Consider the following 24,602-nt stretch of genomic DNA (forward strand, 5'->3'; position numbering starts at 1 on the left):
CCAGTGAATGGGTAAATGCTCTAAATGGCCTTGGTTTGGCATTTGTTTTGTGCCTTCATCACCTGCTTTCAGGTTTTTAGTTTATTTTTGTTAAACAGGCTGGAGATCATGCTAGATTATTGTGTTTGTTATAAAGGACTCATCTGCCCCATTCACATGACAGTCCCTGATCAGGGTTAGAAATGGGATATGTATCTAATCAGCCACAACAGGAATCTGTACCTGTTGTGCGGTTGTGTGCTGAATGCTGGAGGGTGGTTGGGTGGGGGAGGGGTATGAATCCTCAATAATTCTGCAGTTGCAATACTCAGTATTTATTGTTGACCATTAATTGCAAGCTGAAGATCTTAGTTGCATTGTGAGCATCACTCCTAGCCTCGGGCAGCAGTCCCAGATGGGCTGAAAGGTCATTCTCACTGATAATTTGTTAGAGCGTTAACAGGGGTGGCCTGGTTGTGGCATTACAATTCCCTCTTCCATTATCTTACACCGGCCGTACATCACAGCTTGTCAAAACCCTCAGCAGTGCCAAGTTATGTTCCACGTGACACAGTGTCTGATGTTAGCATCCAAACCAACACTTTGGAGCAGATGATGATTGACAAAGTGGCCTTTTGACCATATGAGTTTGGGACAATTTGAATTATCAATTTGGAGTTGAGGTACAGATCAGCCATGATCCAGTAGAATAGTGGAACAGGCTCGAGGGGCTGAATGGTGTCCTCCTATTCCTATGGGAGAGTAAGGGCCATCAACAGTGAATGAAGTCAGCAACTTGTGTGATAATATGTGACTGTGGCCTGATTTAAAACTATAGAAAAATAATTTAATTCTACATTAGATTTGATCAGTGTATAAAGACTGTGGCTTACCATGGAGCGGGGGGGGGGGCAGAGAGGAATGGGAGGGGGTCAATTACTTTTGTTGTGGAGGAGCATTAATGCACACAACACAGCAACATGTGAATAGCAGAAAACTTTGGTAACTGAGAATGTGAATATATATTATATATAATCTATCTATACATATAAATCATATAAGTTAGAATGGATAAATATTTTCTCATTTTCATTTATTAAAGCATGCCCCAATGTTCTATATTTATTATTCACAGTATTTACATTAGTCTGTCTTGCGATTACCTTTTGTACTCACAGGACTTGGAGAGACACTGAAGCTCTGAATTACAGCCTGATGGAAATCACCTGTTCGGGGGTTTATGGTCCGCAGCGGGTCTGAGTGATGAAGGAATATTGATTTTGCTAAAGATTTTGTGTCACCACAAAGGTTTACAGCCCCTGGTCCCCTCCCCACATCTAACTACAGTTCTCTGTTGCTGATTTTCACCAGTCCAAGTCAGACAGATGCCTTTTCTATCCCAAATGAACCATAGCCTGAATTTGTATAGCACTCTTCACGCAGGATAGCGTCTTAGAGCGCTAGGAACCAGGGATTTACACATACACCTTCCCTATAAGGTGCAAGTGATTTACAGACAGCTGCAAGGAGGGGAAAGTGAGCAGGAAGTGCTTTTGGCACTGGCTCAGATATAAGCGTTGTTAACCTGGACCTCTTCACTGTAAAAATACTCATTTCCCTTTTTACATGTTGCTTCTTACAACCACCTTACGGCTGTAATTCAGAACTTCCACACATTATTGCATTATAAAAGCAGCTTTTTTTTAAAAGTCACAGCCCTTTACTGCAGAATACTTGTCTGCAGGATGTAGATGTAAAACCCAAACTACATCACCTCCATGCTGGGCTCCAGGTCCCGGTAGAAATTGCATCTGCACATATTTACACCCAGTGTTGCCGAGTCCAGGTGCACACCATGGCCGCCCAGTGAGGGAAGGGGAATGGGCTCTCTACTCCATGCCATTCCTGAGGATTTGATTGGCTGCAATCAACATGACGCTGATGATGAACGCCACCCCAAACGCACAGATCAAACTCTTCCTCACACACGTCTGTCGGTTCTGCTTCTGAGAGTGAACTGCAGAGAGGACAGGGGAGAGGACAGGGCAGAGGACGGGAGAGGACGGGAGAGGACAGGGGAGAGGACGGGAGAGGACGGGAGAGGACGGGAGAGGACAGGGGAGAGGACGGGAGAGGACGGGAGAGGACAGGGGAGAGGACGGGAGAGGACGGGAGAGGACAGGAGAGGACAGGGAAGAGGACAGGGGAGAGGATGGAAGAGGACAGGGCAGAGGACGGGAGAGGACAGGGAAGAGGATGAGAGAGGACGGGGAGAGGATGGGGAAGAGGACAGGGGAGAGGACGGGAGAGGACAGGGGAGAGGATGGGAGGGGACAGGGGAGAGGACGGGAGAGGACAGGGGAGAGGACGGGAGAGGACAGGGGAGAGGATGGGAGGGGACAGGGGAGAGGATGGGAGAGGACAGGGGAGAGGATGGGAGAGGACAGGGAAGAGGATGGGAGGGGACAGGGGAGAGGATGGGAGAGGACAGGGGAGAGGATGGGAGAGGACAGGGAAGAGGATGGGAGGGGACAGGGGAGAGGATGGGAGGGGACAGGGGAGAGGACGGGAGAGGACAGGGGAGAGGATGGGGAAGAGGACAGGGGAGAGGACGGGAGAGGACAGGGGAGAGGATGGGAGAGGACAGGGGAGAGGATGGGAGAGGACAGGGAAGAGGATGGGAGGGGACAGGGGAGAGGATGAGAGGGGACAGGGGAGAAGACAGGGGAGAGGATGAGAGGGGACAGGAGGACAGGGGAGAGGATGGGGAAGAGGACAAGGGAGAGGATGAGAGGGGACAGGGGAGAGAACAGGGGAGAGGATGGGGAAGAGGACAAGGGAGAGGATGGGAGAGGACAGGGGAGAGGATGAGAGGGGACAGGGGAGAGGACAGGCATCTGTAGGTCAGTTAGTGCGCTGCACGTGCTCAGCATGCAAACCCCCAGCTGAGCAGATCTACAGCGTGCAGCTAAAGCATCAATACTGCATCAACCCTTCACAGGTATTAAACTAAGAACTTTCATTTTTGCAGCAGCTTATGTCGAAACGTCTCAAAGTATTTCACACATGACTGTTGTCAGGTTTAGGCAAAAGTGGCAACCACAGTTAGGAGACGCAAATAGCCATAAAGTGAATGACTGGGGGATTGCTGGACAGAACATCAAGAGAAACTCCCTTCTTTTCTAACAATGTGGCAGAATCTTTAACATCCACTTGGTTAGACATTTTTTAAAAATCTCTCATCAATACTGTCAGAAACAGTGTCTGGATATCCTCTGGCGTTTAGAATCATAGAATCTTACAGCACAGCAGTGCCTGTGCCGGCTCTTTGAAAGAGCCACTGACTAGTCCCACTCCCCCGCTCTCACCCCATAGCCTAGTATTCCTGTAGCTAACATCTTCTAATAATTTTAATACAAACAAAGAGAAAAGAGAGTAGCATCTTCTCCTGAAAGTTTGTAATGCCGTGTTTTGCCCAGAACTGCTGATTGATGAGAGCAATGAAGGGAGAGTGGGGCGGCATCTGGCGAAGGCTGTACTCTCAGTGCCGGAGCGAGCAGGACAGTCTGATGTGGGAAAGGCTTGTGGCCAGAAAATGAAGTCAATTGTAACACCAGCTGCTCAACAACAGCAAGACAGCACAGAGCAGGCAGGGGCTGAACCGTGGATTTATTTAGTTTTGTTAAATCAAGACCAAACGAGAGCAGTGAAGGCTTTGATCTGAAATCAGAACCGATTCTTTTTGAGAAGAGTAACTGTGTCTCTACATCTGGTACTTTATCACAAAAAGATGGCTCCAGTGAATACAAATAACATTCTATTTCACTCCGACAGGAATTTCAATTCAGTCAGCCCATTAATATTAAAAAANGAATAGCCTTTCCCTCCCCTCTCCCCACCCCCCATTTTAAAATACAAACTTCAAAACTCAAAGAGACGGGTTTTATTTAGAGATTTGGAACATTTCCCACCTTTCGGGATGTATTAACAGCAGCGAGCAGTGGGGACGAGCTTCAGTTGGGTTCCCCCGTCTGGTGCAACAAATTTCTCATCATTAGTGTTCATTCATACTCACAGGAGCTGCATTATTCAAGCTCCTTTCACAGGGATGTTAAGCTTTAAACGCTTCCTGCGAAGATTTAGTTGAACAATGTTTCTTTTTGTGGGGAGGGAGGGGGGAGGTTAACATTGACTGGCGAGTGTCAGTCTGACCTGTGACTGCAATGAGCTGCAGTCTGTGTCGCTATGGAAACAGGTGATGGTTGAGCCCTGGTTAACCAGCTCCGTGAGGAGGTTATCTCAGTATTTCATGGACCTCGTTCCCCGCACAGACCTAACCCACAGCTGAGTCAGATTCAGCCTCTGCAGATGTGGTAATTGCAGAGAGACAAGGTTCACTACTGCCCTAATGCTACAGTTGGTTATTTATGTAAATTTATTATTGCACATACAATAAATCACTATCAGCCTATTCTGTGTACATCTGTAAGTAACGTGTTCATATAACTTGCTGAATGTTGACGCTTGTACAGACTATGGAACAACATAGAGTCAGGCTCTCACTGACTGTGTCCAGGGAACAAGACTTTATACAAAGTTCATTGAACTCTTCAGAATCAGATTGTTTGACATTGGTTTCTTACCAGACTGGCTTTTCGGGAGAAACAAACAGATCGACTGCTCAGCGCTCTCACCTTCAAACTCTGTCTGACAGCTGTTTGAGTTTTCATTCAGACTCTCCTCCTCATTTATAATAATATTCTCAATATCTTTCATCGTCAAGTGGTCCCGAAATGCGTGAAATAAGATGTGCTTCAGTTCCTCCAGTGTAATCCTCTGCATGTCAAACTGAGGAGAGATGAGAGGAAACCCATGACTGGAGCATAAAACCTTCTGTTATTTAATGGAGGATAAAGAGCAACCTTCCATCATCACACGTCCAAATTCTAGGGTCTAATTTGCAGTATTTGTTAACAGATTTCTTAACAACAAACGTGTAATTATCGAACTCCTAAATCTTCTGAATGTTTCTAAAAAAAACTGAATGTGCTGAAGAAAGTATTTAGTAAAGTGTTAGATGATAATAATCCTTGCATTTGATATAGCGCCTTATCACGTCTTCAAGATGTCTCAAAACACTTCACAGAATATACTGTAAAGTGAATTAACTGTATATCTTGTGTGTGAAACAAAATATACATAGAAATAATTATTTATCTAAGTACATTATCTATTAATTATCTCTCTCTCTCTTAAACATGTCAAATGATTCTACATCCATGGCCTGTTGGGGCAGTCATCTCCTCGCTGCCCTTTGTGTGAAAAAATGTTTGCCAGTCTCACTTCTAACATTTCAAATGATTTTAAGAATGATATTCCCCTGAGTTCAGGATGTGTGATTACTTTTGTAAATCTGGCTTCCTATTTTCTCACTCCCAGATCACATTGTTTAGTTCATTCAATGACAGGCTTTGCTTCACACCTACATCGTTCAGCTATATTACTTTCTCAAAAAAGCAATTGATATTTACAGTTACAATCCCCAGGTACTTTCAAACTTCACAAACCACACAGGGCAGAACTTGGAGGCTGCAATGTGTTAGGGTGTATATCAGTGGAAAAGTGAAATTAAAACCAGTTACAAGCACCGGCTGAAAGGACAAGCGTTCCCAGCAAAGTGAAGAACATGGTGGGAAAGAAAATACCATAAAAGGAGGCAGTAAACCTCATGTCATTGAATGTGCCCTGCAAGTCATTAGCATTTGGCTTGTCTTTCTGCGATGAAAACCAAGCTTGTTATAAAGAAATAACTTATAAAGAAAGATTATAATGGATCTATATTTATAGAGGATGTCTGCCCCCCTCCCCCTCAGCCCCACCATCAGCCACTTCTCCCCAAACCTCTGGAACTCTGTCTCAATCCTCTGCCTTGCCCCTCCTTGCCATCTTTAGATTGCAGCCGAAGACTTTCCTCTGCAACCATGTAATCTCTCCCCAGCTCAGCGTCAATCTAGAAATTCTACACCTTGCTCAGAGCGCCGAGGTTCTTCACCCGGCTATACAAATATAAGTTAGATGCTGTTCTCATGAGGGCAATCAACCCTAACGGCAGCTCACAAACAAACACACGTATTGAAATACTCTGAGAACTTAAGTTGATTGATAATGTGTGACACAACCTTCAGAAAGACCTTTACAAGATCCCACACTGGCAAATGTGAAAGCTTATGGTATCCAGAAATACAAATTGGATAGAAATTTGGTGGGAGTGCAGGAAATAGCAATACTTTCTAATTAGTAGCTTTGACAAGCTAGAGGGCAGTCCTACAGCCTTGCTGCTCACATCACTTGTTAATGACCTTGATGAAATTACAAGTAAAATCTAACTTTAGTGTTTATACCGAGTTGTGTAGAATGTCCCATAGCGAGCAAATACCAGTCAACAACACTCAAATTCTTATGTTATTATCTGGGGATACAGTATATAGCTCGGGACACGACATGTCAAGCGACTGCCAGGATGGTGTAACGTGAACTGGCCAGACCTTGGTCCTCTTTCTCCAAGCAAATGGTTATGTTCTCCAATGCTGCAGCTTATACAACTTTGGTCAATCGGTTACAATGCATCAGAATCACTGCTCTGATACACACCTGAAACATCATTACCAAAAAAAAAGCAGAGACAAGCTACTTCTACACACAGTTAGATCAAGAGCCAGGTAGGTTCTGGTAAAATGGTCTGAACAACCTCTAATTGCTGTAAAATTCCACGTGTGTGAAGTGTAAACATTGATAGCTTAGCTCCACCACATTCCTTTGTGCCCACATAAGAGGCAGCGGCTTGTGGAGAGAGGACAGAAAACAGGCATGTGGTGCGTTCCTGTCATCCTCATTCTGCAAACGTTGGCACCAACATAATAGGTATACAGCATTATACAAAGGGCATGTGTGGACAGTAACCTATATTCGGTGCGAGCCTGGCTCTGATCACTCGTGTAAACGTGTCGAACAGCAGGTTGCAGAATAAGTTCTCAGTAAGTAGGTCAGTAACAAGGGAGCATTTATCTTGGGCAAGTTTTCTTACTCCACACAGAGCCTAATAATAGTCCCTCCAAAAAGCAAAACAATAATAAATTGGTCATTTTCAATCTACGACTGTTTGTGGGACATTGCTGTGCGCAATTGGCTGCCGCGTTCGCCCACAAATATACAGTCAATTCACTTTATAGTATATTCTGTGACGCGCTTTGAGACATCTAGAAGACGTGAAAAGCGCTATATCAAATGCAAGGATTATTATTATTATTATTATCTTCCAGTTTTCTTCCTAGTCCTGAGGTTCTATCCCTGGCTGCATTAGAATAAAATAACAATCCTTGCGTTTGATACAGTGCCTTTTCCCGTTGGTGAGACCTTCCCAAAGCACTTCACAGGACACACTGTGGAGTGTAGTGACTAGGCATTTTGTGGGTGAAAGCAGCCAGCAATTTGCACACAATGACATCCCACGAACAGTCATGGAGTGAGCATCCAATTTTACTTGGGGAATTGATAGCCAGGACACCAGGAGAAACTCCCTTCTCTAAGTATGCAAAGAGGAGTGCTTAACACTAGAAATGTAGCAGAAAACTGGAGCCTGGAGCTTTTTTTTACTAGTTACAGTTCCAATAACTCACAGAGCTGAGTGTAAAGTGGTGTGGCTGCTCGTCTGCTCTCCTCTAATGTCTAATCCAAACTCCACTTCAAGGAGATGCAGGAAGTTGGCGAAACCCCTCTGGACGGAGATCAAAGGCACAAAGTAATGAGACGTATTAAAGCGCTCTGTTTATACTGTAATTTCTAAAAATATACACAAAATAACAAGCAACATTTTCTACCAGAACTGACATTAAGCTGATGGCTTTCCTCAGCGTTTTTTTTCCCTTTTGTTCAGATTTCTGGCAATCGTTTTGCAGGAAGCTTAGCAAATAGTGCTTTAGCTAGTTAACAGTGTTAGCTAGATAACGGCAGCAGTTACCCCCAAACGCACACTCTGGGGTCCCTGAGCCTTCTAGCCTGAACTGCTGAGATCAGTAACTGAGCTGGGAGAGGGGTGGACAGTGGTGTGTTGAGGTGATGTGTCTGCCACATTAATGTCTGAGCTAATGCACATTATTACCAAAAGCAAATTATTTGTGAAAAAAATCTTTCACAAATAATTGACGGTGTTATACAGGACATTTCCACTCTAGTGGTTAGTGAATTATGAGGCATTAAAATGAGCCTTTCAGCTGAAGAGAAGCATGATGACATTTGCCAATATGAAAATGGGGTCATTACCTGCTTCAAAACTATAAAAAGTACCTAAAATGGCCGAACTATTAAATACAACAGGAACCCGAGAAACATTGGGGTGAGACTCTTTTAGAACATTGATCCCTTTATCGGGTGTTTCTCAAACAGTCTCAGTAAAGCCCGCAAAGCAGAATTTGAGGGCAAGAAAGTAAAAGGCTTTGGAAAAAGAGCAGGGAATTGGGATTACAGTAACTCCAGTGGGAGATTAGTTATTGAGACTTTCACCGAGTTTGTTCTCCCTTTATCATGAAACTCACTCGCTGCTGCATCCGGTTACAACGTAACTTCACTTAATTATTATTAATATCATCCTGTTCCGCACTTTGAGATGTTTCTTTTATGCAAAAAGCAATGCAGATTCTTGCCTTTGCCGGTTACCCAGTTTCACCTCTCAAATGTGTGACAGGATAACGGGCTGATCAATAACCACAATCATTGCGTCTATTAATTTGCTCTGGTAAATTATTCCAAACATTCTTCCAATAAAAAAGTTCCCCCCCACATTGCTGGTCTATACCATAAATCTACTTTCCACTTTCATCTCACCCCATGCATTGCTCACACTCGTCTCACTGTCTTTTTTGAACCCGTTTTTGCTTCAAGGGCTTTTCTGGCTAATTAATTCTCCAAATATGTTAATTTTGTAAAGTAACAATTTGCTCTTTGACCGAATGTGTTTGGAGTATTTTTGATGGTGATGCGACTGTATTACTCAGAGGTCAATTGTTTTACAGTTATCTCCTTTAATACTCACGTTGATTTGAGCAGCTACTTCATCACTTTTAAGAGCGTTTAATCCTTTTATAATCACGGCATTCTCTGGCTCTTGCCTTTTTTGCTTTTCCTGGAACTTTGAGTTTAGACCATAAGAAATGTTGGCACAGAAAAACAACATTAACCTAACTATCCCTCCATCCCTCAGTCTATCTTTCAGCTCCCCACTTCCTCATTTTCAAAACAAACAAACAAACATTTTTTTAAATTACTCAGAGCCTTTCACTTTGGAAAGCAAGGTGCCAAGGCGTTGGACAGTAAATGCTTTGCTCCTGAGCTGGGGGTTGGAATATGAGGGGTGGGGATAGGGAGTAGCCAAAGGCACGGTCAAAGAGGAAGGTCTTGAGAGGAGCATTGAAGGAGGCAAGGGCGAGGCAGAGGGGCTCTGGGTTGGAATTCCAGAGGGTGGGGGCTGAAGGCCCAACCGCCAATGATAGGGTGGGCAGGGCGGGGGTCATGGAGCAGGCCCACCAAGCAGAGGGAATCCATATGGTGTTAAGAGGTCGCAGAGGTAGGAAGGAGCACAGCCGTGAAGGGCTTTAAATGTGAGGGATGGGGAGTCAGTGGAGTTGGGCAAGGATGGGGGTGATCGGTTCACAGAGAGAGAGAACATTGGCATATTCCTAAAAAATCACAAGCTTATAATAAAGAGTGTCTGTCATCTGCTTCCAAACATTCGACTCGGAACTGTCTAAACAAATAGGTCTGTGGCTCACTCGTCTGGTACATGTACTTCTCAATACAGGAAACCAGCAAAGTGAGTATGAGGTTTACATAAACTCCAGAATCTCAGAATAAAGTCATGTAAAACTTACTGTTTGATTTAAAATCATGTCATTCGTAAATCTCAGCCAATTATTTTATATGCAACAGTAACAGATTTCTCCAAGGTATGATCTGGAGTTATGTGGAGATGAAAATACAGATGCAATTATGCTTCCTCTGACCTTTCCAACACCGGAATGCAAATACCTGAGATTCCCGTTGGATACAGAGCTTCAGCAATCAGAATACAGAGCAGAGTGTGAGTTCGGGGGTAATGGCAGTGAGAGCGGTCTTTCTCACGCACACATACACAGACAGACTCTCCCCTCCCAGCCCCCCACACAGAAATCACAGCATCTTCAGAGGCAAAAATATTTCTCAGTGAGCAACTCTGAATTACGCTGTGATGTTTTCATAGAATCATAAAATTATACAGCACAGAAGGAGGCCATTCGGCCCATCATATCTGTGCCGGAACTTTGAAAAGAACTATCCAAATCAATCCCACTCCCCCGCTCTCTCCCCATAGCCCTGCAAACTTGTCCTCCCCAAATAATTACCTACTACTTTTGCCTGCACGGGTTTGATCAATTGCTCAGGGCCTCTTCTCCACTGCAACAATCTGTTTTATTTAATGTGCCACACAGTACATGCTGGCAAATGAAGCATGTAAGTTCAGAGAATCATGATTAATAACATGTTCGTGTTTATTCTCAAAGAGCCAATGGACCAAAAACTAAACTGCAAAATAAAGGCCCATTTTATTCTCCTTTTTTTTAAGATCTCAAACGTTGCAGAAGGCAAGACAGCGGGAGAAATTCCCTTCAGTTTTTCAAATAATAATAATAATAATAATCCTTGCATTTGATATAGCGCTTTTCACGTCGGGAGGACGTCCCAAAGCGCTTCACAGAACAGAAATAGCGCCATGGGATCTTTAACGTTCGCAAAAAAAGCACACAGTCACTACAATTTACAGTAAATCATGTGAAACATTTTGAGAGGTCCTCCCAACATGCAAGAGGTTGTACTTAACGTAAGAATTATTATTACACTCTGAACAGGCAGATGGGATTTTGGTTTAATGTCCAATCCTAATGAATGGCACTCTGACAATGCGGGTCTGGAGGTCCTGATAAACTCTCAATCTGATCAAGTCCAGCGCAATTATCTCCCCAATGAGACAGCTCCCTGATTATTGTTGTTGTTGTTATACATCAACAAGGATGTTATTGGTGCCCAACAGCAGTGAACTCCCAGCCACAGCTCATTCCAAGTTCCTGCTTCACAATCAACGTGGAGTCCTGTAGCTCAGTGGTTAGAGCATTTTCCTCGTAAGGTTCGATTCCCGGCAGGGCGAAATTTGGGCAAGTTTCCTACTCCACAAGCCTGACAATAATCCCTCAAGAAAAATAAATAAATAAATTGGTCACTTCAATCCACGGTTGTTTGTGGGACGCTGTTGTGCACAATTGGCTGCCGCATTTCGCCCACAAATATACAGTCAATTCACTTTACAGTCTATTCTGTGAAGCGCTTGAGACGTCGAGAAGACGTGAAAAGCTCTATATCAAATGCAAAGATTATTATTATATCATTTGTACTGTTAACGGAAAGAGTCACAGATTATTTCAACACACTGACATTTATTAAATTCTGTGCATCAAACGAAGCATTTAGAAATTCACGAGTGTCCAGCCCTGAAACAGGCCATTCGGTCAACTCGTCCGATTTGAACAATTACACAAAGTGAAAGACTACAAGGTAAACACGATGGGTTTGACAATATAACGGTAACTGATGGGAAACAGGCAATTAATGCAGAATGTTGTGTTACAATATTTGGAAACGCCTGGAAACCGATCGGTTTATTTAAAAACGCCTGTTAAATTAAATCCATTCAATTCTGCATTAATTGACAACTGTCCTACAATTAGCAGCTAAATAACACCAAGCTGATTGCAACAGCTCAGATTTCCTCATTGATTGTATATCCTGCTCATCCTGCCCCACAATGAAACGGTTCCACATCTCATACTTTGCTCTCTCGCTCTCTCTCTCTCACTCTCTCTCTCTCTCTCTCAGCTTGGTCCTTATTGCCTATAACACTCGCTCCATTGACCCTTGCGGAAACCTAGAGTTTCCTTTCTTGTTCCAGCCTGAAATCCCCATCTCTGCTGCACACCTGCTCTCGGGTGATGTAGCACAACAACAACAACAAATTATATTTATAAAGAGTCACACACTGCTGATCCCACAGAAGATTTGGGGCTTACAGAATAAAGGAGCAATTTCTAAAGGCACCAAAATACATCACAGCCTCAAAGGTGCAGCTGCCATTTGGAGCTGTTGCACAATCATCCTTCCTATCGAAGCAGTCATTTTAAGAATACTGTTGGTGCATTGTAATGGCCTGAACCGGTTCCTGTGGTTCAACACAACATGTTACAACCCCCAAAATAATCTGCTTCAACCATGCTCTGGTCTCCCTCATCCTGTCTAAATACTGAGCAGTCTGAGTGCACATTTGGCCCTGACTGTGACACTCTGAGGCTGATAGATTGCTGTGAGTATTACCTATCAGTGCTGTAAAGTGTAAGTTTCTTGGCCTGGATCTTACCAAACTGTGGAGCTTTGGGGACAGTGACTCTCAGCCCTGCTCCCTCTCCGTATCCTCCCTGAAGAGGGAAACCATGAGAGCATCCAAATGTTTCAAATAGCACCAACGAGTCCTTTAACCTCCACCTGAACAGACATTTGGGACCTTGGTTTAATCTCGTAGCCAGACACGTTTCTGTTTTATACCCCAACAAGATCTACTTCATAAACTAAGATGACATAAGAACATAAGAAATGCTGGACGAGAAAAGACCAAGGTCCATCTGGTCCATCTTCCACCTCCCTGGCGGTCGTATGCACATATGTCCCAAAACTACCTATTACTATATCCCATAATGTTATTTCCTGGAAGAAAAGTATCTAATCTATGTTTGAAAGAATCAACACTTCCTGCTTCAACCGTCTCCCTCGGGAGCCTGTTCCACAGGTTCACTATTCGCTCACTGAAATAGGTGTTTGCATAGATTCATTCTGAATTTCCCCCTTCAATTGCAGGCCATGTCCTATGGTTTTACTATTCTGGACAAGTTGAAGCAGTCTGACATGATCGATATTGTTTAGAATCTTTAGAATCTTAAAGACAACAATTATGTTGTCAATCTTCTCTTTTCCAGCATGAACATGCCCAATTTACTGAGTCGCTCCTCACAGCCCAGTCCCTCCATTCCCTCAATCATTTTGGTTGCCCTCCTCTGTATCTTCTCAATTTCTCCAATATCCTTTTTGTACTGTGGCGACAAGAACTGTACACAGTCTCTATGTATGGTCTCGGATTACCCCACTATTTTGGCTGCTGTTGATATTTTGATACATCCCAACATCTGGTTTGCTTTACTCACTGCCAAAGAGCATTGCCGGGAGAACTTAAATTTATTTTCAATCAGGACCCCTGAGTCCTTTTCATTTTCCATACATATTATTTTCCTTCCATTCAAATAATAGTCCCTTCCAGGATTTTTTGTTCCCATGTGAAGTACTTTACATTTCTCCACATTTAATTTCATCTGCCACCAATCTGCCCAATTCCCAAGTATGTTCAAATCCTCCTGTAACCCATCTTGTTCAGCTTCGCAATCTACCACCTTCATCAGCTTGGTGTCATCTGCAAACTTAGCCACTGTGCTTGCACCTCCTAGTTCCAGATCATTTATAAAAATATTAAACAAAAGAGGTCCCAAAACAGACCCTTGTGGACTTCCACTGGTAACATTTTCCCAGTCTGATGACATTCCCTGTACCACCATCCTCTGGGTTCTTATGGTCAATCAATTGTGTATCCATTGTAAATATACCTCCACTGATTCCCACTTACTTTATTTTCAGGACCAGCCTCTCAAGAGGAACTGTATCAAAGGCTTTACTGGAATCCAGATATACAACATCCACAGCCTTACCCTTATCAAGTTCCCTTGTCACACTGTCAAAGAAAACCAGTAATTTAGGTTGGCAAGACCTTCCCTTCATAAACTCATATTGCCTATCATTGATGATTTTATTTCTGTCCAGCTGCTCCATGATTTTATCACTAATAAGAGTCTCCAATAATTTTACCCACAATCAACATCAAACTTACTGGTCTGTAGTTTCCTGGGTCACTTTTGTTACCTTTCTTAAAAATAGGAGCAAGATCTGCCTTTCTCCAGTCCCCCGGTACCTCTCCAGTATTCAGTGATTTTTGAAAGATTTGTGTCAGCGTTTCTGTGACTTCCTCCCTTAGTTCCTTATGGATCCTCAGATGCAAATTATCCGGCCCCTGAGGTTTATTTACCTTAAGTTTATACAGCTGTTTGACAACCGTGCTAGAAGTGATATGAATAGTCTCGCAACTTTTCTCTGCGATATCCTTGAGTTCTCGTTCCAGATCAGATAGGTTACCCGTCTCCTCCTTGGTAAAGACTGATGCAAAAAACATATTTAGCACTATTGCAGCTGTGCAGCATTATCTGTAATGTTTTCTCCCAAACCCACCTTCAGTGGCCCTATTCCATTGCTTGCTTTCCTTCTACTCTTAATGTAACTAAAAAACTTTTGGTTATTATCCTTCACATTTCTTGCCATGTTCAATTCAAAGTTTTTCTTTGCTATTCTGATGCCTTTTTTGCAGTCCTGACATGCCTTCTGGTATTGAATCTGATTTATTTGCGTGCCATTTTCTTTCATTGCCTTAATTTCTTTTTTTTCTCCTCTTTATGATTTGCTTTGTAGCCCCATCCAACCAGGCTGGAGTGCCTTTAAACTTTGGTACCTTTGCTTTGCCATGGGTACACATTGTTCCATTGCTATATTTAAGCCTGACAGGCCCACTCCGACTAGACTTCTCAAGCGCACAAAGTCAGTTTGTGAAATTTGGCAGTTTTTGGTTTTTTTTTAAGACCTCACCAACTCTTGCGATGTCAAATGTGACTGCATTGTGATCGCTGTTGCTTAATGCTTCTCCTACATTTATGTTGGAGATTTGATCGTCCCTGTTGCTCATTAACAATTCCAAGAAGTTATCTCCTCTTGTTGGCTCTTTTACAAACTGAGTCATAAAACAGACTTCCTTAACTCTAGAACCCCCTTCCCTATCTCATCAGTAGACACATTATTATCTCAATCAATTTCAGCTCAGTTAAAATCTCCAACTACTATGGTTGGTCCCTTACTAGTGATATGAATGGCCTTCCTTACCTCTTCCACAAGTTCTAGATTAAGGCTTTCAACCTGGCTTGGGGGTCTGTAGCAGACCCCCAGTAATAGCTTACCTCTGTTACCATCTTTTAATTCTACCCAAAGTGATTTTGTGTCTTCCCTTTCCTTTTTTATATCCTCTCTCACTTGTGCCTCAATAATGGAGCTTATATATAGTGTCACACCACTTCCTCTTCTCCGGATACATTCCCTTCTAAACCTTCCAGATGCATATGCCATTAATTGGATTCATTCCACAATGTCTCTGTTATGCTAATGATGTTCAATCTATCAACCCCTACAAGACCTTCCAGATCACGTATCTTGTTTAGCAGACTTCTTGCATTAATGCAAGTTCAGCTCCATTGTTTTTGCCTTTCCTGTTTACTTTATAAGCATTTTTAGTTTCTTTTTCACCAACCTTTGGAGTTAGACCCGTTTCACTGGTGCTCCTTAAGGTTTTCCCTAATCGGTTCTGGTGCTCTCTTACACCTACCGCAACCACCCCTGTGCCTAGTTTAAACACTCCCTAACTAAACTATCTATCCTTCCTACCAACACCTCCACCCCCCTTTTGTTTAGGTGGAGTCCATCCGCTCTATATAGATGCCCCTATTCCAAAAGATGCCCCATTGTTTGAGGAACCGAAAGCCTGACTCCCTACACCAATGCTCAGCCATGCATTGATCTGCCTAATTACCCTCTTTCTTTCCTCACTAGGATGTGGTATGCGTAGTATTCTTCCTTCCTAATGCTCTAAATTTAGCATGAAGGACCTCTTTGGTCCTCTTCTATCTATGTTTGCTGAAGACTATTCTTTTCAACCGCGCCTTTGGTCACCTTCCTCCCCCTCCTCCCTGGCTTGGCCCCAGGATCCGTTACTGTGAAGCGCTCTGAGACGCCGTCCGGGGCGCTAAATAAATCCAAGTAGTTGTTGTTGTTGTATGTATGTTTTTTCCCCACAAGAACAACTACAATTGGTTCCTCACCTGCTCCCTGTGGCATTTGGTCAACCCGAGACATCAGATCTTCAACCCGTTTACTCGGGTGGCAACTTACCATTCTATTTTCTGGGTCTGGTTTGCACAGAATGTGATCTGTGAACCAAATAATTGAATCCTCTAATATCACAACTTGTCTGCTACTTTTTCTCTTCTTCCCTCCTTCCCTGGCAGGCTTCTGGATTGCCTCGGTGCAGGGCATTCCCTTGCCTGACTCAGCCATCACTTGGGTTTCCATATCATCTCTCTTTAGAGGAGAGAAACTGTTGGAGAGCATCAGAGATGCCCGCTCCTGCTCCATTAGCCGACTACAACTTCAGGCCCCTTTTCTAACAGACCCAATCCCCTCCTCAAGGTACCGGGGACTCCTCTCCTACTGTGTCCCCCAAGCAAGATCTCCTCTAATATGTCATTTATAAACCTCTCTCCCTCCCTAATACTTTGGTGCGTGGCCAGTCGCTCGCTAAGGCTGATTACTTCAGCCTTGAGTGAATCTACCAGCTTGGGGTGGACACGACACGTCCTGCTGGAGTTTGGAGAGGATAGAGGACAGGGCCCAGGGGGAGTCGGAACAGAGTGGCCCCTGGTGGGAGAGTGTGGGTTTGGGTGCCCATGGGGAGGGCTGGATACGGAACTGTTCTCGCCCTGTGCTCTGAAAGCGAGTGTATCACTGACTGTCAGACTGTGAGCTACAGGACTGTCAGGAAACCCAGGTACATCACTCCCCCTGGCACAGAGCAGAGAAACAAGATGGTGAACAAGCCAAGTTTACATTTCTCAAGAAGTTGAAGGTTTTAAATTTACAATTCCTTGAGTTTAAAATTTAACAAATCTGCTGCATTGGATGTGGTTGCCAGGTAACGGACGTCACTTCCTGCTGATTAGACAACTGAAGATTCATGTTGAGAAAGTTACACTTTGTTTAGACACAGGAATCAGCTCAACAGTCACCTGGACATGGACGGGTCATTTAAGCTGCTCTGCAACGTGTAACGTGAACTGACACACATGCACCCATTTACACATACATGTGTGACAGGCATATGCGCATGCATTCATGTGTTTACACGCACAAACACATCAGAACCTGCCTGTCAGCGTGTGCAGACACAAGTTAGTTTCAGTAGATCTGACCCAGCAGCGAGGAGGTGCTCGACCTCCTGAATAATGTATTTTCTCAAACGTCTCCCGAGCTTTCTGCTCTGAGATTCGAGGCCGGGTTCCCACACTCCAGCAGCAATTTATACAAGTTACTGTATCATCTATACATTTATACAGGACCTCCAGAACTTCACAATAGATTTGTTCTTATTTGTGCTTCAGAAGCTTTAAATCCTAAAGGAATTCAGGCCCAAAAGAGGCTCCACATCCACAGTCGTAGACCAGCAATAGCGTTCCTACAGCGTTCCTATGATATAAGATCAGCCATGATCTTATAGAATGGCGGAACAGCTTGAGGGGCTCAAGGGTCTAGTCCTCTTCCTAATTTCCCCAAAAGTCTCCCGTTATTGTGCCTTATTGACTGCATCCTGTAACCGCAAACTGGACTTTACTGATGTACAAAGTCAGTGCCTGTGGGTTCTGGTTCCATTACCCATAGTGTTGTGCTCCTGAGCAGCCTGACCAGAGAGTGGGAAGCTGGGATCAGAACTCAGAGTCAATGATGCAGTGCAGTGTCTCTCCCGGTCTCACAGCGACTATAATAATAATAATCCTTGCATTTGATACAGTGACATATCACATCTTCGAGATGTCTCAAAGTGCTTCACAGGATATACTGTAAAGTGGAGTGACTGTGTGTTTTGTGGAAAAAACACGGCAGCCAATTGCATACAGCAGTCCCACAAACAGTCGTTTGTGTGAGCAATTAAAAAATATATATATTTGGGGGGATTTTTGGCCAGGACACCGGAGGAACTCCCTTCAAATAGCGCCAAGAGATCTTTAACATCCACCTGAACAGGCAGACGGGACCTCAGTTTAACGTCTCATCCAATGACAGTTCCTCCCACAATCCCACCTGCACCCCCACCCCCCCATCCTCAGTGCCTCATTAGAGCATCATCATACACGATGTGACTCCAAGTCCCGATGTGGGGGCTCAAACCCACAACCTTCTGACTCAGAGACGAGAGAGAGAGAGAGAGAGTACTACCACTGAGCCAGGGCTATCCTGGGAGGTGCTACTGGCTCAGACAAAGGCAGCGCACAGCCTGCTGACATCTCCTTCAGAAAATGATGTTCAGAACATATGTCATCTGGGCTTTGCTTAGATGAAGCAAACGAACCGACTGTCACAATAAGGCATGCGATGGACCCGGGAGATGTTTGGATCTGAAATTAAAATCTATTTATAAAATGATTCTGGGCAGATCGCGAGGACAGCTTGGCGTGCATGTTGTGACATTCAATTATTTATAAAATAAACTTTCAAAAAAAATTAATATTTCCTGCCTCGAGTAAATTATTATGACATCCTGGTATGTTGGTGTTGAGGCACCTTCACTGAGACACTCCAAAGGCTCAAGCGCTCTTTCACCGTCTTAAGTCGGCAAAGTCCTTGAGGATGCGTTATTCTGGGCTCCAATGTGTGATATTCATAAAGCAGCTAATTAGGACTTCTAAAAAAGATTAGATTCCAAACACATTGGTCCCATTCTTCCTTCTTTCTTTTCCGATTCCTCTCTCTCTCCTCTCTGTCTGCTTGTCTCTCTCTCTCTCCCTCTCTGTCTCTCTCTCTCTGACCTGTTTTCACATGTCCGTGGCTTTTGGGAGATTGTGATTACAGGAGTTATTTTGTGAGCATCACTAATGGGATGGCAGTGAGCTGACTGCTTGGTGCACAATGTGTGTGCATTAATTTACTGTCAACGGGAACCCAACAAGTTTCCAGAGTCTAACAGCAGCCGCCTGAAGTGAATGTAAGGGATGCTGATTGTGTCCACTCCAGTCACACAGATCACCAGTAAACTCAGCTGCATTAACACAAAAGTACTCAACAACATCTAAGTGTTGCTTTTAACAGCTAATTGTGGCTACAAGTGGCTTTGTGTAAGTGCATGAGATGAGAGGTCAGTACACATGGTCTCCTGACTGACAGCCGTGCAGCTCAGGACACATCACTCACATCATCAACCAGTACCTGTCTCCCCTCCTCCGACTATTCCCAATCCTAATCCCAAAGCAGCTTCCCCAGGCACTGGTTTCACTTCAAACAGCCATGGAGGAGTGATTGACCAGTATTGGGGGATTGTTGGCCAGGGAGAGAGAGAGAGAGAGAGAGAGAGAGGAACTCCTTTCTCTTTTCGAAAAAATGTCATGGGATCTTTAACATCCACCTGAACAGGCAGCCCGGATCTCTGATTTCCTCTGTCATGGTTTTATGAATGAGGGGGCGGGGTGGGGGAGTGAGGTGTGTGTGGGGGGGTGTCGAGAGAGAGTCTTACACAAGGTAAAATGCACATCAGGCTTTGGAGATGTAAACTATATCGTTTGTGTCGGGGTGTCTGCTGCACTGCGCCAGTGCAGTCATTTAGAAACAGAAATTGGATTGAATTAGATTTTGATTGTGAGGAACTGAGACACTCGCTCTCCCCGACTTTAGGCTGTTCCGGTTCCATCAAGTGGTACAAAGTTACATCTACAGCAGAGAACCCGACAGCTGCACTATCTTGGGGAGGACAAGGTTGCAGGGCTATGGGGAGAGAGCGGGGGAGTGGGGTAGATTTGTATAGCTCTTTTAAAAGAGCCGGCACAGACACGATGGAATGAATGGCCTCCTTCTGTGCTGTATAATTCTATGATTCCATGAACTGGACCCAGTTCCAATTGTGGATTGAAAACAATGTGGATATCAGGTCTCTTTGTGTGCTTGTGATTGTACGTTTATAATAATTATAATAATTATAATCGTTGATCTAGCGCTTTTCACATCTTCTCGACGTCTCAAAGCGCTTCACAGAATATGCTGTAAAGTGAATTGATTGTATATTTTGGGCGAAATGCAGCAGCCAATTGTGCACAGAAGTGTCCCACAAACAGCCATGGATTGAAAATGACCAATTTATTATTGTTTTTGGTTTTGGAGGGATTATTATTAGGCTCTGTGTGGAGTAAGGAAACTTGCCCAAGGTTTCGCCCTCTGCCTGGAACTGAACCCAGGTGTCTTGTTTGCAAGGCGAGTGCTCTAACCACTAAGCTACAGTTTCTCTCAGTCCACTTTGCCTCCTCCTCCTCTCCAAGTTGCAGATCTTTTGATGAGATGTTAGCCCGAGATCCTGTGTGACTGGAGTGGACACAATCAGCATTGATCCGATACACAGACAACAACAACAACAAAATGACATTTATAGAATGCCTTTCACGTCGGGAGGATGTCCCAAAGTGCTGGACAGTCAGATGTCAGGGCCCGAGCATGGGGGAGGGGTGGGGTAGGGGTGAGGGAAGGCAGAGAGGTGGGAGGGCGACTGAAGGCACGGTCGAAGAGAAGGGTTTTGAGACCGACTTTGAAGGAGGCGAGGGAGGAAGCGAGGCAAAGGGACCGTGCGATGGAGTTCCAGAGTGTGGGGCCAGAGAGGCTGAAAGCCCGGCCACCGGGTCAAGCGGGAGACATGGAGCAGGCCAGAGCCTGATGAACGGAGGGAGTGGGCAGATTGGTAGGGAGTCAGTTAGCAGGTCAGAGAGGTAGGAGAGGGCAAAGCCATGGATGGCCTTGAAGGTGAGGATGAGGATCTTGAACTCGATCCTGTGGGGGATGGGGAGCCAGTGGAGTCGGGCGAGGGTGGGAATGATGGGGTCACGGAGCCTGGTGCGCGAGAGTACACTGCAGAGTTTCGGATGATCTGCAGCTTGTCAAGGGAAGAGTTGGGAAGGCCGATGAGGAGGGAGTTTCCATAATTGAGCCTTGATGTGACGAATGCGTGAGTGAGGGTTTCGGCAGCCTGAGGGGTGAGGCAGTGGCGGAGTCTGGCAATGTTGCGGAGGTGGTGGTAGGCAGAGCCGGTCATGGCTCTGATGTGGGGGAGAAAGGACAGTTCAGGGTCAAACAGGATCCCAGGTTCCTGACTGGCTTAGTGAGGTTGAGTGTGCAGCTGTGGAGGCTGATGCTGCCAGCGCTCGAGGTGCGGAGGCGCTGGCGTGAGCCAATCAGGAGGGCTCGGTCTTGCTGGTGTTGAGTTGGAGAAAGTCGTCCCTCGTCCAGGACTTGATGTCGGACAGGCAGTCGGTCAGGACGCCAGTAGTCCTGGAGTTGAGGGTGGAGGCAGAGAGATAGAGTTGGGTGTCATGTGGAAATTTACCCCATGTCTGCGGATCATGTCACCAAGGGGGAGCATGTTGAGGGTGAAGAGGAGGGGACCGAGGACAGAGCCCAGAGGAACACCGCACGAGACCGTGCGGGGGCTGGAGGAGAAGCCGTTTGCCGCGACGAAGTGGAAGCGGCGTGAAAGGTAGGACCTGAACCAGTCAAGAACAGAATCCTGAAGGTTGAGGTAGGAGGAGAGATGGTGGAGGAGGATTGAATGGTCCATGGTATCAAAGGCGACGGAGAGGTCGAGGAGGATGAGGAGCCTTGGTCACACATGTTCAGGATGTTATTTGTAACATTGACCAGAGCAGTTTCCGTGCTATGGGCAGCATGGAAACCCGATTGGAGGGATTCATGGAGGGAGTGAGAGGAGATGAAAGAGCGAAGCTGGGAGGCAATGGCTCTCTCCAAGACTTTGGATAGGAAAGGGAGATTTGAGATGGGCCGGTAGCTGGATAGCTGTGATGGGTCGAGGGAAGGTTTCTTCAAAGTGGGGGTGATAGTGGCTGTTTTGAGGGGGGGAAGGAACAGTGCCAGATGACAGGGAGAGGTTAATGATGTCGGTGAGTAGTGGGGCAAGGAGGTGGAGCTGGGATTTAAGGAGAGGGGTGGGGATGGGGTCCAGGGAGCAGGTGGTGGGCTTCAAAAGTGTGGAAGGAGGGATGGGTAATTGTCGGATGGGTAGTTTTGAGGGGTAGGGGTTAGGGAGGGGGTGGAAGTTGGGAGGGCAGTGGCACCTGAGTGGATTCCCTCAATTTTGGACTTGAGTAAGTCCAGTATTTTTCTCGCAGTGAGAGTCAGAGGAATGAGTGAGGCCCCCTCACAGCTCCTGAGGCAGAGAGTGAGCTCACTGTAGCTGCACATGTTCCACACACCAGAGCCATCGTGACATCAGCTCAGTTACCATTGTCCATTGCCACAGAGATACAGCAGCCACGAGAGACAGTGAAGGACAGAGATCATAGCGAGACAGACGGAGATCCAGCCCCAGCCTCGGCCCAAAGCAAAGCAGGGAAACGTGCAGTTGCTCAGTGTGGCCTCAGGGCTCAGGGCAGCAGGTAATTAATGATCATCTGCGCGGGCAGGAGCAGGGGGAGAAATCAATAAGCTAATTTGTTTTTTTTAGCACATAAATGAGCCTTAATGAAACTGTTATAGGCTGTTGATTCTCTTTAACTTCAGGAATATAACCCTTTACAGCAGAGAGAAAAAAACAATTACATTTAACTCCAATCCTCCCGCTCCCATTGCCCTGGAGGTGGCAGCTTGCAATGCTGCTCGTTCAACAGTTAGACGCCAAAATGGACACTCAGCCGTGATCAGCCGTGTGCAGTTCCACAGTCACAAACCTCCAGAAGCAATAAATAAAAGCAATGTAGCTAATAGGACCTAGAAATCGTGGAGTCCTGTAGCTCAGTGGTTAGAGCACTCGCTTTGCAAGTGAGAGACCTGAGTTCAATTCCAGGCAGAGGGCGAAACCTCGGGCAAGTTTCCTCACTCCATACACCTAATAATAATCCCTCCAAAAAACAAAAACAATAATAAATTGGTCATTTTCAATCTACGACTGTTTGTGGGACATTGCTGTGCGCAATTGGCTGCCGCGTTCGCCCACAAATATACAGTCAATTCACTTTACAGTGTATTCTGTGAAGCGCTTTGGGACGTCCTCCCGACGTGAAAAGTGCTATATCAAATGCAAGGATTATTATTATTATTAAATAACAAGATTGGTTGGGTTCAACCCGTCCGATCTCATCCCTCCAGAACTCCCACCCTCCCCAGCACAGCCTTTAACAGCTTCCCTGGCAAACCCTGTTCCTGTTGTTAATTGCTCACTGTTGTTAAAACTTCCTGGTGTCTGTCCTGAAATTGCCCTTTACACGTCTAACCCTGTGTCCTCTTGTTCTACTGTCTCGGTGTGTCCAAAAGTGTTGATCTGGGTTTTACTTTTTCAATCCTCAATGTCATACACGTCACTGAGGTCAGCTCCAGCACCTTTTCTCTCAGTGCTGAAGAGCCTGAGCTGAGACTGAGTGCAACAGGCCGGGGTTGAAGTGTGCACCTACAGCCGTTGTCCTTAACCTTTGTGTGCAGCTCATTACAACAATTACCCCGTCACCAAACCTCCCGACAGTGGACAGAACAAATGCTCTGCATTACCCGAGCACAGACATAGCGGTGAGGAGACTCCAGCTATTCTCAGCTCAGGAACTTGTGAGGAAAACCCGTAGCCATTTATACCTGGAGTGAATGCGAGTTCATTCAAAGAGCTTCCTGCGGGCCTGATGTTATTGAAGCTTTGTTGTGCGGAGGTGTTCCTCTGAATTATTTATGGCTCCGGCTTTAATGCAGCGCGTTGTTAAAATACAACGTCTGGTTTGAGGGCAGATGCCTTTGCTTTACACAGTTCTGTGGGTGGATCTCACCGGGGCCATCTCTGTGTGCAGCAAATGACAAGCTGCTAGGTTGACGGGGAATCAGACACCTCAGCTCGGGATGAAGACAGACAATCAAGTGGCCATGGAGCCAGTGAATGTACACAGACCCTCGTGTAAATATTTACACACAGACGCTGCCGGCCATTGCTAAACACACGGGATAGTGAATGGCTCCAGCTCACAGCTAAACACAAACTCACACTTTGTCAAACTCCCTGCAAGGAACCACCCTACCAGCCCCTTGTAGGGTCCCAGCCACTCCCCCCACCCCCCCGGGATCCCTTGGGAGCAGATTCCGTAATGAAAGCAATACAGAATCTCAGCCATCATCCCCACCACCACCCAAGCCCCACCCCACCCCGCACAGACACACACACACACAGGCACACACACACAGACACACACACACACACGTACAGACACACATACACACACACGTAGACACACATACACAGACACTCACACAAAGTCCCATCAGGGAAAAAGTGACACATTCTCAGCCGGAAATGCAGAATCTTGTCACTTAGTGAAGGACGCTGCCCTACCGCGGAAATGGGGTAAATGGGGTCAGTGTGTGAGACTCGATTACTGGCGATGCCCTGTGTGAGAGGCGCTATATAAATGCAAGTTGTTGTTGATGGTCAGTGTCCATCACTCAATCTGGACTTCTCTCCCCATCACCTCACAGGGAAGTCAATCACGTGCCATCTGGTG

At 45.3% G+C, this 24,602-nt stretch overlaps 1 protein-coding gene across 1 annotated transcript in view; it reads right to left on the reverse strand.

The window, feature by feature from the left end:
* Positions 1-1,558: 1,558 nt before the first annotated feature.
* Positions 1,559-24,602, reverse strand: part of LOC103188452 (calcium-binding protein 8) — a 32,119-nt gene continuing 9,075 nt past the window's right edge. The window contains exons 4-5 of the mRNA XM_042338547.1: positions 4,674-4,827; positions 1,559-1,996 (exon numbers count right to left, since the gene is read on the reverse strand). Of these exons, the coding sequence (XP_042194481.1) occupies positions 1,869-1,996; positions 4,674-4,827 (282 nt within the window). The 3' untranslated portion in view covers positions 1,559-1,868. The remainder of the gene's footprint in view (positions 1,997-4,673; positions 4,828-24,602) is intronic.

This window comes from Callorhinchus milii, unplaced genomic scaffold (genome assembly GCF_018977255.1).
Source record: "Callorhinchus milii isolate IMCB2004 unplaced genomic scaffold, IMCB_Cmil_1.0 Scaffold10, whole genome shotgun sequence".
In the NCBI taxonomy this organism is placed as follows: Eukaryota; Metazoa; Chordata; class Chondrichthyes; order Chimaeriformes; family Callorhinchidae; genus Callorhinchus; species Callorhinchus milii.